Raw genomic sequence first — 12,891 nt, forward strand, 5'->3', positions numbered from 1 at the left:
GTTTTTCCTATCAGCTGCCTCTTGTCTTTCTGCCTTATTCCTTGGATGGCTCCAAAGACCACAAAGCTAGAACTTCTTGGAAAAATCCATCACTTGTTTATACCAAGAACAATCCAAGTTCATTTGCTTAATTTTCATGGTCTAACTCTGCCCTTTTCATCCCAGTTTCACGGTGGGCAACACCCATTCAGCAAGGAGACGTAATGGTGTAGCCACTGGATGCAGATATTTGCTTGTTATGATACAAGAGTGTTGCATTGGTCTGGCATGAGTGAGGAAAGAGATGGGATTCCCCTGCTTCCTCTCTAAAATATTTTTAAATAAATACTTTTCTTCCTTATCTGCATGATTGGCCTTCAGTGGACATGATTGTAGATGACCAGGGAGAAAAAAGGGAAGATTACCAAGTTTATGCAGGAATCCTCAGATCTAGCTTTGCTTTCGCTGTGACCACTTGACTTTAGTGAAAACATACCTTTTACTAGATGCAACTCGACTGCAAATGGAGACGAGTCTTTCTTTCCTGAAGGTCCAATCTGGGCCGGGCCTGATAACCGTTCACCTGCTTGGCTGCAATGCCTTCTATTTGGCTGTGGGTGGTTCTCTTGTGGGTGTCCATGTATCTGGGAAGGGTGAGGAGACAGGAGATATGGGAATATCTCGGAATATCTCGGCTGGGCCCAGGAGTTTCTTGCCACTCATTGCCTCTTCCTTCTTCTTCTGAAAAAATCGTCAGAAAACTCAAAAGGCCAACAGTAACAATGACTTGGGTCTTATTAACCAGAGCTGGGGAGGAGAGAGATGACTGGAGAATATTGGAGGGCCTCTTCTAGAGGAAAGGATGAAAACAAACAAACAGAAAGAAAAGTGAAAGCTTTCAGGCTTTCTACTGCCCACCTCTTCATTTGTGGCCCAAAATGTCTTCATCATCAACGTTTGCTAGGCCAGCCCCTTTTGGCACCCCAGGGACCCCCACAGTTGCATTCAGCAGGCAACTTGAAGAAGAAGAGGGTGTAAGTCCATCAATGGGGATTGGACAGCCACTTGTCTGACATGGTATAGGGCAGGGGTGGGATTCAATTGTTTTAACAACCAGTTCTGTGGGCGTGGCTGGGTGGGTGTGGCTTCTTCTTTTTTGCAGCACCCCCCTTGTTTTTGGGCCTCCTGGTCCTCAGGGAAGCCTCCTGGGGGCGTTTTTGCTCCCAGAAGTCTTCCCTGGGGCCCAGAAGGCACAAAACGGAGCACAGGGTGGGGCGCGCAGCATACATACACATCCCACACCCCCTTTTGCCTCCTGGGCCTCAGGGAAAGCATCCTGGGCAAAGCAGTAAGACAGCGAGGGGGATCCCGGCACAGCTGATCATCGGGAAGGGAAAAAGAACCTGAAAAGATTCCTTCAGGAGTGACTGGGTGGGGAAGGACGCAGTCAGTGATGTTGGGCAGGCGCAATAAAGACTGACTGGGAGGGGAGGGTGGAGAGGGGCAGGGCCAGCCAGGTGCACGATTTGCCAGCTCTCTGAACTGTGCAGAATCATAACAACCAGTTCTATAGAACCGGTCCGAACCGGTAGAATCCCACCTCCAGTATAGGGTCTCCTGCTTGAGCAGGGAGTTGGACTAGAAGACCTCCAAGGACCCTTCCAGCTCTATTCTGATTGGTTAATAAAGGGCCAAGTCCAGCAAAGGGAGCTGGAGACTCACCGAGAATGAAGAAAGAAAGAAAGAAAGAAAGAAAGAAAGAAAGAAAGAAAGAAAGAAAGAAAGAAAGAAAGAAAGAAAGAAAGAAAGAAAGAAAGAAAGAAAGAAAGAAAGAAAGAAAGAAAGAAAGAAAGAAAGAAAAAGGAAAGAGCACAGTCCCACCTAAAAGTCTCAACCAGAATTCCTCTCATTCCTGAGGTTTTCTTTTGTAAAAAATGTTCCCTTTCCTTCCTTCTCTTTATTTATATTTGTATCCCTTTCATTCTACCACGCCACACACAACACACACACACACACACACACACACACACACACACACACAGACACCCCTCTGTTCTTACCTTCTGTTCCCAGCCTTGCTTTTTGCTAGCCATCTTGTATAACTATGTACTTTCTTGGTGTTAAATTCAGTAAACTTGGAGGCAAATACTCATAGATTCCTGAAAGGAGGTGAACAGCTATTTTAATTTTCTCTTCTTAGGAGCTGAGCCAGAAGCCCAGATTTTTCATGCCGGAGGAAAGAGATGCCCCAAAGAAGCAGTGATGGAGAGTGTTGTGAATCAATAAAAGTTACTAGCATAAATGCAAATCAAGGTTTGGAAACCTACACACCTGATTGGTCCTTATACAACAACTAGGGATTGGTCCATAACTAGTCCCTGATTGGCCGCTATTTTGACACTTCTCATTGGTTATAAGTTTGAACTTGTTGCACATATCATTGGTTAATAAGGTAGCAGCTAACCCTATAAAAGGGTTGCTGTTGCCCATAGCCTTGCTCTGTTCTGTCTATTTATTGTTATTAAAGAGTTGAAGTCACTGGTCAGATGTCTGGTCTCCATTACTCTCCAAACTTAACACTGGCGACGAGGGTGGGATTGGGAGACCGAAGAGCTGACTAATCTACAGAGCAACCAACTGAGCACGTGGTCGAACACGCACCATCAACGGCAACATGGCCAGCGGTGCCATACCACCCGCTCCCTTCAACCCAGAAACCAAAGACTGGGAAGCGTACATGGATAGGTTCCAGATGTTTCTGGAGACCAACAATTTGAAAGATGCAACAACCGGAAAAAAAAGAGCTATCTTTCTAACTCACTGCGGGCCTACCGTGTTTAAAATGGCAAAATCGCTTGCCAAACCAGCCGAAGTAAAAGCGATGGACTGGTACGTCCTCGAACCTTTGCTACGGGCTCACTACGCGCCCCCCATGCCAACCTTAGTCAGAAGACACGAATATTACCAGAGGGACCAACGGAAGGGCGAAAGCCTTGCCAATTACATCGCGGACCTCCGAAACCTTGGGGGCCTCTGCGGATTCTCCGACTTAGAAGAAGCCCTCCGGGACCGCCTGCTTCTGGGCCTAGAAGACGGCGCGATCCAGAGCAAAATTATGGCTAAGGGGGACATCAGCCTCACCGATGCCCTTAAAGAAGCCTCGGCAGCGGAGGCGACCAAGAAGTCGGCAGCCCGAATGCGCCGCACCAACGCACCGCTACGTCCACTCACAAAAGATACCTCGCCTCACTCAGAGAGACACTCGGTATCGACTCACCACGAACACCTAGAATCCCCATCAGAAAGCGATGAGGAAGAGGTCAACCGACTCCGAATGGAACGAGACCAGTTCACACAACCCGCATTCCGACCGTGTGCAGGATGTGGGGCGAATCACCCATGATCCAACTGCAAATTCCTCGATGCACTCTGCCGCATTTGCGGGAAACGAGGTCACATCGCGAAGGTTTGCAGAAGCAAACAAAATTCCAAACCCCGACAGGCCGAATGCCAGTCTTCCGGATTTTTCGGCACACACCGAGAAAAACTGAACCACCATTGACGGCTAGAGACATTGCCTTTGAAACAAAACGTGACCCAGTACTGCAACACATCCTACGCTGGGTTGAACGGGGGTGGCCGACAGACCAAATAGCACCAGAATGGGCGCCTTTCAAAGCCCGCCAAACCGAACTGTTTTCCCAAAAAGGCTGTATCTTGTGGGGCGATCGAGTCGTAATCCCTGGCAAATTGCAACAAACTGTTTTGGCGGTATTACATGAAGGACATCCGGGTATCGTGCGGATGAAAGCACTCGCATCGCAGCTACGCTTGGTGGCCGGGAATCGACAAAAGAATCGAGGCCTGGGTCGCTACTTGTCAACGTTGCCAGGGCGTCAGCAACGCCCGCCTAAAGCAAGCCCAACCGAATGGGAAACTCCGAGGGGACCTTGGTCCCGTATTCATATTGACTTTGTGGGACCTACCAAAGGACACACTTTCCTTATTACTGTCGACGCCTATTCAAATTGGCTCAAGATCCATCGAATGAACACAACTACAACGGACTCAGTTATCAATAAATTAAACAGACTATTTGCCACACATGGGTTTCCGGACGTGTTGGTCTCGGACAACGGCCCACAGTTTACTGCATTACCCTTTGAACAATATCTTGCTGATCGGGGCATCCGCCATGCGCTAACCTCGCCCACGCACCCTGCGGCGAATGGACGTGCAGAACGCATGGTACAATTTGTAAAAAAGACCCTTCACAAAATGGAATTTGGCAACATCGACGAGAAAATCAATCGAATCCTCTTGTTGCAGCACATCACGCCCCACAGCGTGACCAACAAAACGCCCGCTGAACTTCTTATGGGGCGGAAACTACGATCGCACCTTGACCGGCTCCACCCCGCATTCGCACCGGAAAAGCCCTTCGGCTCCAGCAGCAAATGCCGGGAATTTAAGGTAGGCGATTTAATCTTTGCCAAAAACTTTTCCGGCGACCCGTTATGGATACCCGCAACCGTTACCCACCTTACCGGGCCTAGATCTTACCGCCTGCTAACAGACGATGGGAGGGTGTGGAAACGCCACATAGACCAACTCCGATCGAGATTACCACCCAGCGCCCATGACTCCCGGGTTCACCAACTCAAGGGGAGGAAATATCGAGAAATTGACTTTGATATGACAAATAGCAGGCCAACGGAAACCCTACGGCCCAGCGAAACACCGGAACGTGAAGCAGGGAGGGAGTTGAATTTTTCAGGGAACTCTAATACGGGGAAACCGAAGTGCAAAACCCGAAGAAACACGGAGTAGCGGAGACAACCACAGTGAAAACAGCACGGAATCACTGTGCAGCGAAACAGACTTTAATAAAGATCATCCAAACGCTCCACCGAACCGGACCTTAGACCAAAACCAGTGGAGCCACGGAAATCATCCAGACAGACCAAACGGCCTGTCTATCTTGAGGATTTTATTACAGCTCCCCTCAAACGGAACCCAAGGGGGATGGGTGTTGTGAATCAATAACAGTTACTAGCATAAATGCAAATCAAGGTTTGGAAACCTACACACCTGATTGGTCCTTATACAACAACTAGGGATTGGTCCATAACTAGTCCCTGATTGGCCGCTATTTTGACACTTCTCATTGGTTATAAGTTTGAACTTGTTGCACATGTCATTGGTTAATAAGGTAGCAGCTAACCCTATAAAAGGGTTGCTGTTGCCCATAGCCTTGCTCTGTTCTGTCTATTTATTGTTATTAAAGAGTTGAAGTCACTGGTCAGATGTCTGGTCTCCATTACTCTCCAAACTTAACAGAGAGATGCTTTCTTCTGGGGCCCAAAAGTTCCCTCTTACACAAAAATGTCTTACTTCAAACTTGAGTGATGAAGACTCCCAAGATAAAGTCTGCAGAGTTTGATGCAAGCATGGCATGACCAGTCTGCCACTTTTCTTGACTACTGCAAATGCCGGTATTGTGGTTTTCTAGGGGTTTGGACTAAAATGTGGATTTTGTTTTTAACACTCATATTTAACAACATATTTCCACACAGGGGAATTCAACAATTGGAGACGGCATCTCATTTGAGGCATTGCAGCAGGTATTCAAGGAGAGTTGGACTGTTTGCTTGTGGCTATGTAGAGATTCTAGGCGATTCCTCTTTTAACTCCATCCCCAGGTTCTGCCTCTTCTTCCCCTAGACCTCCAAACTCAAAAAGACTCCTGACTCGCAAATCTGACTGCAACATCTGGACAAGAGAGAGGGAGGGAGGGAGAGAGAGGGAGAGAGAAAGAGGGAGAGGGGGGGAGAGAGAGAGATTGTAGAATTGGTGGGCAGGCAAATCACCGTCTCCATTCTTCAAGAACTTCCTGTTCAGGGTGGGTTTTCAAACATTGTTTGAAAAAACCGATCATTTCATGAAAGAGGCAGTCCTCGACTTACAACTATGAGAAGCTACAGCGGCACTGAACCAAGTGACTTATGACCCTTATGGCCGTTGCAGCATCCTCCTGCCACTAAGAGATGGCAGGGGGGTGTTTGAGGTGCCGGCCCCGCAGGTTCACCCCATTGACTGTTGTAAAAGAGATGCAAGCTGAGTGCGGTGTCTGCTGGGAGCAAAGGTGAGTTTATCTTGTGTTGACTTGGCTTATCTGTGTTCCTGGCATCTTCCCAACCGTGTTGAGTTATTGCCATGCCTTCAAGTCTGGAATTCCTTCTCCTGCCCTGCCGAACTAATGACCTCCTCTTGCCTTGATTGGACTTCTAGTTACAGTGTTTGTTGACCACGTTTTGGTCTTGATTCTCTGCAGCCCAAGGCTGTTCCTGGGAGAGTTTTCCTCCAGCCCAGAAGGTAACCACAACATTGGGGGCAAAGTTGGAGCTAATAAAGGGACTCCTACTGATTATCTGACTGGGTTGCCTTTGGGCCACGCCCCTTTGGGTCATCACGGTTAAAAGGTGCAGGTGTGAATGCAGCCACTGGGGAAGAGACCGGGTTCAGTGGGTCGTGTGGATCTCACAAGAGTCAGTCGGGTGGGGTGGTAGTTGAATCCCAGGGGGCCCTGAGTTCCAGTCCTGCCTGGGGTGCCAAGCCAGCTAGGAGGCTCTGGACCAGCCGCTCTCTCGGAGCCCTTGCAAAGAGGCATTGGCAACTGCTTCTGAGCAGCTTCCCCTGGGGGCTTCCGGGCAACCTTCCCGCCCAGCTGGGCGAGGCTGAGGGGCCTCTCTGGGCCTGGCTTCTTCCTCGCTGGTCAAGCGGCCTCCAACGGGCTGGATTCGGGTAGAGTTTGGCAGGGGGCTGTGCTGTGAGGAGGGGGGCACACAGGAGTCCTGCAGTGCCAGGGGGGTCTGCAGGGGGTCTGCCCCCTCCCTAGTGAGGGCAGGGAGGGAGGGGGGCCTGGGGGAGAGGTTGTTTCACTTCTGATGGCCATAAGAAACCAGGGTTCCTGCATTCTGCAAGCTAGCCAATGACTGGGGGTCTCTTCAGGGGTCTTTGTTCTTCCCCAAAGTGGAGGCAGGACGTGGAGAGGGGCTGGTCTGCATCCGAGTTTTTCAAACTTGAGGAGGAATGGACTTCAACCCCCAGAGTTCCCCTCCCAACAGTGCATGGACTTCCTCATGCTGGGCAGGGAATTCTGGGAATTAAAGTCTCTTCATCTTCAACTTCCAACTTTGGAAAATGCTGGTCTCCCTTCTTCCCTTTTGTGAGGCGTTAAATCCCTGCACCAAGACTTGGCTAACTCCCAGGTTACTCAACCTATTTTCTTTTTTTCTCGGTCTCTCCCTCCCTCCCTCTCCCGCTCTCCCTTCCCGGCAACCCCGCATCCCCCTTGGAAGATGGGGAAGAAGAGCGCCCCCTGTGGAAAGGGCGAGGCAGCACTGCAGCAGGACTCCAGTAGGGGGCGGCAGAGGCCTCGGAGCTGGCGGACTTCTGGCACCGTCGGGCAGCGCAAAGGGAAAGGGAGGGATTTGGAGAAGGCGGGAGGGGGGGCTCCAGGCACACTGCCAGCCGAGCCGTCGAACAGAACAACGCCCCTTTGGCTCCCTCTTTTCGGCGGCTCCTCTCCGGCCTTTCAGTGGCGCTTTGCCCTTCCTCCGCCCTGCCACGTTCCCCCTCGTTCCCGCCCTTTCTTCAAGGCCCCCCTGCTCCCCCAAGCACTCTCCAACACACACACACACACACACACACAAACAGAATGGGGGGGGAGTCTGGTATCCCTCACTCCCAAAACACCCCCCCTCCCAGTCTGTGCATGGGACCCCCAGCAATGCTGCCATCAGCTGCTCCCCTGCAGGGAAGTCCTGGATTGTCTGGGGGAGGAGAGGAGAGGGCAGTGGTCACTCCCCCTCCCTTTGCTTGGCATTTGTGGGGAGACCGCTAAAGGCGAGATTCCTTCCCGGGCTCCCCAAAGAGCATCCAAACGTTCCTGGCATCAAGTGGGAAAGAAGCCTAAAAGGAAAGAAACTCCTGCAGCGGCTGCGATTGGGGCTCGGAGGGGATAGGAACCCCACCTCCTTGCGAGCCCCCCGCCCCGCTCCAGCCTGCCCTCTGGTGGGACCCCCTTCCTGGGGAGGCTCCTCCCTGCCAGACCCTCTTGCAGCCTCTTGGACCCAGGGGAGGCTGGGGGGCGCATATCTAGGTGCAAAGGGTGGGGGGGACACAATATACCCATGAAGAAGCCCTCCCCCACCCCTCTTCCCCCTCCCTCCCCAGGACTTCCCATCAGGCTGGGGAGCGAGAGAAGCAGAGGCGCGCAAGAGGCAGACGCGCATGCTCAGTCCCTTTCTTGAGGCTCGCAGGCCGCCTGCGGAGGGCGCCCCCTGGTGGTCCCGGCCAGCCACGGCAGCTCCCCTTGCGAGAGGGAGGCAGGCGAGGGACGCGCCTTTGGCCCCAATCCCAGCGGCCTTGAGACCTAGACGGGTGCGGGGAGGGGATGATGGGACACGGAGGAGCTCAGCCCTCGAGAAAGGCCCAGGGACGCCCTGTAGTCGTACTTCATGGGTGATAGAGAGTTCGTCTCTCTCATCTCCGCCTGCCAGAGCAGAGTGCAGCGCAAGGGTTAAGCCCAGAGAGTTGTGACATCCTAGAGCGGAAAGGAGGACCCGCTGACTTCCGCGTGGAATTCTCTCTCTCCTCCCCGTACATAAATCACTGCGGGCAACGTCCTCTCGCGCATGCTCTGTTCGCCCTCTGAAGCCGCCCAGGATCGGAGGCTTCAGGATGGGCGGGGGGGTCGCAGGAGGCAATCCGGCTTTGCTTTGCTCTCCCCCGGACTTGGCCCCTCCCTTTGCCCCGCCTTGGACTGCTGGGGGCGCTGGGGGACTTGGCGTGCAGGCACCGCCGGGGACCTTATGGGGGCTGCGGGAGGCGCCAGGGGCCTTTCTGGGTCCCCCCTTTGGCAGAGCGGGGGTGGGGTGAGGGGGAGGGAGAGACTCCTGGCTGCCCCTCCCCGTGGGAAAGGAGGGGTGGATTCTCCCACGGGGAGGGGTGAGTCTGGCGTTAGGAGGGAGTGATGGGTTCTGTGGTCCCGGATCTCCGGGGGAGGCTGGAGTTCTGGGCTGAGGCCACTGTTGCTCCTCCAGGGCCGCCTCCCCCTCCTGGCCTGGGAGCCAAGGAATCCCCTCCCTCTGTGGCCCTTTGGCCAGCCCTGAGCCGGGAGGAGGGAAGGGGAAGGGAGGCCTTTGCTCCGTCCGGTCTCGGCCCCAGGACAGGCGGGGGGCCTGAGCAGCTCTGCACCCCAGGAAGGAGCCTCCTTCCACCACCCCAAACCCAGCTCCTGTCTCCAGGGACAGTGGGGCCGGGAAGGGATCCAAGTGGGACCCTCAGACCCCCCACCTGAGCCTCGGGGGGGCTCTCCTGCTCCGGCCACAGAGGGTCTCCATCCAGAAGCTACGGGCAACGTTCGCTCGCGCATGCGCCCTTCCTCTGAAATTGCTGCTCCCGGCTTTCTGCGCCTGACGCTGCGAGGCTTCCCCGGGGCGGGAAGGGGGGGGCGTCTCCGCGGGGGAGGGGGGGGTCACCCGATGGAAATCGGGTCTGCTCTGCTCCCCTGCGGGGAGGCGGGGCCAGGATTGGGCTCCTCCCCTTTCCCCGCCTTTGAACTGCTCGGGTGGGGACCCTGGAGCGATGGTGGGGGACTTTGTGCGCAGGCAGGGCCGGGTCTTTTTTGGGAGGGGTGTCCTAGAGGCTCCTGGGGGGGAACCAAAGGGCCTTTCGGGGTTCCCCCCTTGGGCGGGGGGGGGAGGAGTGTGGAAGGCGGTGGGAAAAGGGCCTGGGTGCCCCTCCCCGTGGGAAAGGAGCGGCGGATTTTCCCACGCCTGGCAAGATTCCACCCTGGGGGGAGAGGAGAAATCCTGGGATGTATAGAATATATACTGTCTGCATAGACTCTATAGGATGGGTAGAATGTCTATTGGAGGTTGGACTCTCTCTCTCTCTCTCTCTCTCTCTCACACACACACACACACACACACACACACAGACTTGTGACTGTATGATTTTAACTTTGTTGCTTGTATCCTAATGATTTTTTGATTGTTTCCTAGTATAATTTGATTGCTTATTGTTTCCTATGACTATCATTAAGTGTTGTACCTGATGATTCTTGATGAAAGTATCTTTTCTTTTATGGACACTGAGAGCATTTGCACCAAGACAGATTCCTTGTGTGTCCAGTCACACTTGGCCAATGAAGCATTCATACACACACACTCACCCACCCACCCACACACACTCACCACAAATTGATCAGTCCAACTTTAATGCTAACCAACCTAGCTGGACTGCCCAGCGGCCTCCCACTTCCGCCTCTGCAGGGACCCCAAAGGTGGTTTGCCCAGCCATCGCCCCAATGGGAAGAGGGGGAAAGGAGTTGCCCAACCACAGCCAGGACCCCCAACCCTCCTGGGCATAAAGAGGGGACTTGTGGGGGGAGGAGAAACTTTCAGCCCTTGAATTGTAAGGAAGCAGAGATGGAAAAGGGGCTTCTTGGGGGCTCCATTTGCCCTTCTTTTCCCCAGGGGAGCAAACTTTGCTGGGAAGGGATCCAGGCAGCCCTGATCTTTAAGGAGGAGAGAAGTTCAAAGTTCTCAAATTGTTCAATGAAACTTTTTGCCTGAAGCCAAGTTCTCCAGCAGGGAAAGTTTCCATCCAGGGGAGAAGAGAGAAGCTGCCACAGACTCCCTGTCTCTGCCCAGAGTCTCCCGGGAGGATTCGGCCACAGAGCAGAGCCGAAACTTTGATCATAATTCTCCCTTCTCAGGAGGGATCCCTGGATAAGTCAGCTGGTTCTTGCACTCAGAGTTTGTTGGGCCTTTCTCTGCAGGGAAATGAAAGGGAAATAATCCCTATGTGGTTCATAATGACAGGGACAGAGATCGAATTAAATCCGTCATCTGGAATGGAGAGGTTTGGGAGCTTCAGTCTTGAAATTGGCCCCAGAGGGAATACACGGCACCTGTGGATGAAGACAAAAAGAAGTGTGACATTTGTTGGCATCGTGGTTAAAGAGACAATCCCGGGAGACAGTTAATGTCTGAGCATGTCACAGGTGTGAAATGGAAGCAACATTTTCTTTATTTTGAAAACAGATGCTCAGTGACACCTTCACAAAGGGGTTGATGTAATAGTGTGGCCAGATTCCAAGAATAACATGAACTTTAATGAAAAACTAGTTATCAGAACTTTGCATAGTTGAAAAAATTCACATCCAAAAACAAACACATGCCCAGAGAGGGAGAAGTCAGAGACAACCAAGTGAAAAGAGATGGAGAAATCAAGGCAGCCTCTCACCCCATGTGGGGAAGGGAGGGAGGGAAGGGGAGCTCAGGAGCTTCATGTTACAGACTGAAAACAGACATACAAAATCCTCTCTCAACCTCCTCCTTTGAGACCTGGGGATGCAGAAACCCATATCCCATGTTCCCCTGCCTCCCTTTCTTTTGTTTTAATATTTTTTTTATTTTTATATTTAAAAAAAAACATCTCTTTTGGTGAACAGCGTGGTTCCAGGTTTTTACATTTCAATACAAAATGACCATAGTTAGATATTCATCTTTCGTGTTCAATTTCATATCGTATTATTACTTATTCCATTTTCCTTTAAATATTCTCAAATATTCTTATATTCATTACACTTATCCAATTCCAATTCATATCATAACTTATTTCATTTTTCTTTAAATATTCTCATATCTTGTTTTACAGTATTATCTAAGGTTCTTATTTCATTTCTATTTTCAGTACATATATTTACTTTTATCTGTCCCATTTGCAATTTCATCACATACTATTATTCCATTCATTGTTCAATAGGTTCCATCCTAATTCTAATAATCCAGATGTCCCCTTTAATTGTCAATTCGAGCTTGCCACCCCTTTGCCTTATACACTCCCCCAATTTATTCCCTTTAAATCATTATAAAGTTTTACCATAGTATAGTCATTTTTTAATTATCACATTCTACATTAATAACAATCTAACTACTATATATCACACATGTATTTATGTGTGTGTGTGTGTGTGTGTGTGTGTGTCAGATTCCACATGGTATTTTTTCTCTCAATTACATTCTAAATCATCTATTTCAAAAATATTTATTCAATTTTAGAAACTGATAGTAGTCTTTCCATTACAATTCTCATCTCATTTTAACTTTATTCACTGCTTTATTAAATATAAATTAATATTCTTAACAGTAAATTCCCATTTCCATATCTATTTCAATTAAATCTATGTCTGGTTTAACAATAATCCTTAAAAGAAAAATATCAGTTCCATTCTTTTCCATTTTTAAATCTATGTTCTTATATATCACAACACGTTACCTTGCAGAATCCCCCTTCCTGTTCTTCTTCTACCCATTGTCTCTCATTCTCCTGACTATATAATTTTTTTATTGTTGTTTGCTTTCTACTTCCCATCATTTTCTGGTCCTTTCTCCTAATTCCCCCTTTTTCCTTTATAATTTCTCTCCATTTCTTATTCCAATTATTTACTTTATCCCCCTCCCTCTCTTGATTTCTCCTCTGTAATTCCCTCTTCTGCTGTTTCCTTTTCCTTTGTTTAATTTTCCAAACAATTCCCCCTTTAATTATCACATCAAACTTCACATTTTTAACTTTAATTCTTTTTTTCTTGTTTTAATATTGTTCCATGTGGGAATAACTCTGACTCCAGTATTGAGTAATGATTAATCTAAGACCTTACACATACATGTCTGCCTAAAGGTCACCTAGATAAAACAAGGAAATTAAAAGTAAACACCAGAAACAATCAAGCAGCTCAGACAATTGTAAATAATTCCGTGTATTATGTTTAATTATTGTAATCCACAATGTGAATGCTTACTATGTGTAAAATTCTCAATAAAAAGGGAGCACTAGAAA

The 12,891-nt window shown here is 50.0% G+C and overlaps 1 protein-coding gene and 2 long non-coding RNA genes across 3 annotated transcripts; 1 reads left to right on the top strand and 2 right to left on the bottom strand.

Moving 5' to 3' along the window:
* Positions 1–481: 481 nt before the first annotated feature.
* Positions 482–9,386, bottom strand: LOC148129432 (uncharacterized). The gene is made up of 3 exons (XM_087944260.1): positions 9,371–9,386; positions 8,095–9,325; positions 482–623 (listed from the first exon to the last, which is right to left on the bottom strand). The coding sequence occupies exons 1-3, from the start codon at positions 9,384–9,386 to the stop codon at positions 482–484; spliced, it is 1,389 nt and encodes a 462-aa protein (XP_087800386.1).
* Positions 9,386–11,174, top strand: LOC148129433 (uncharacterized). Its single transcript, XR_015745381.1, has 2 exons — positions 9,386–9,633; positions 10,829–11,174. It is a non-coding gene; the product is annotated as an uncharacterized LOC148129433 (long non-coding RNA).
* LOC148129434 (uncharacterized) lies at positions 9,697–10,035 on the bottom strand. Its single transcript, XR_015745382.1, has 2 exons — positions 9,966–10,035; positions 9,697–9,930 (listed from the first exon to the last, which is right to left on the bottom strand). It is a non-coding gene; the product is annotated as an uncharacterized LOC148129434 (long non-coding RNA).
* Positions 11,175–12,891: the final 1,717 nt, after the last annotated feature.

Source organism: Notechis scutatus, chromosome 15, assembly GCF_049901735.1.
Source record: "Notechis scutatus isolate UNSWTSFEM ecotype Mainland chromosome 15, rNotScu1.2, whole genome shotgun sequence".
In the NCBI taxonomy this organism is placed as follows: Eukaryota; Metazoa; Chordata; class Lepidosauria; order Squamata; family Elapidae; genus Notechis; species Notechis scutatus.

What these genes read in the sequence shown, in the direction of transcription:
- LOC148129432 (XM_087944260.1), bottom strand. An exon ending in GTCCAAGAGGCTGCAAGAGG is followed by an intron (nt 624 to 8,094) that starts GTCTGGCAGGGA and finishes CACCCTTCCCAG; the next exon opens with ATACATGGACACCCACAAGA.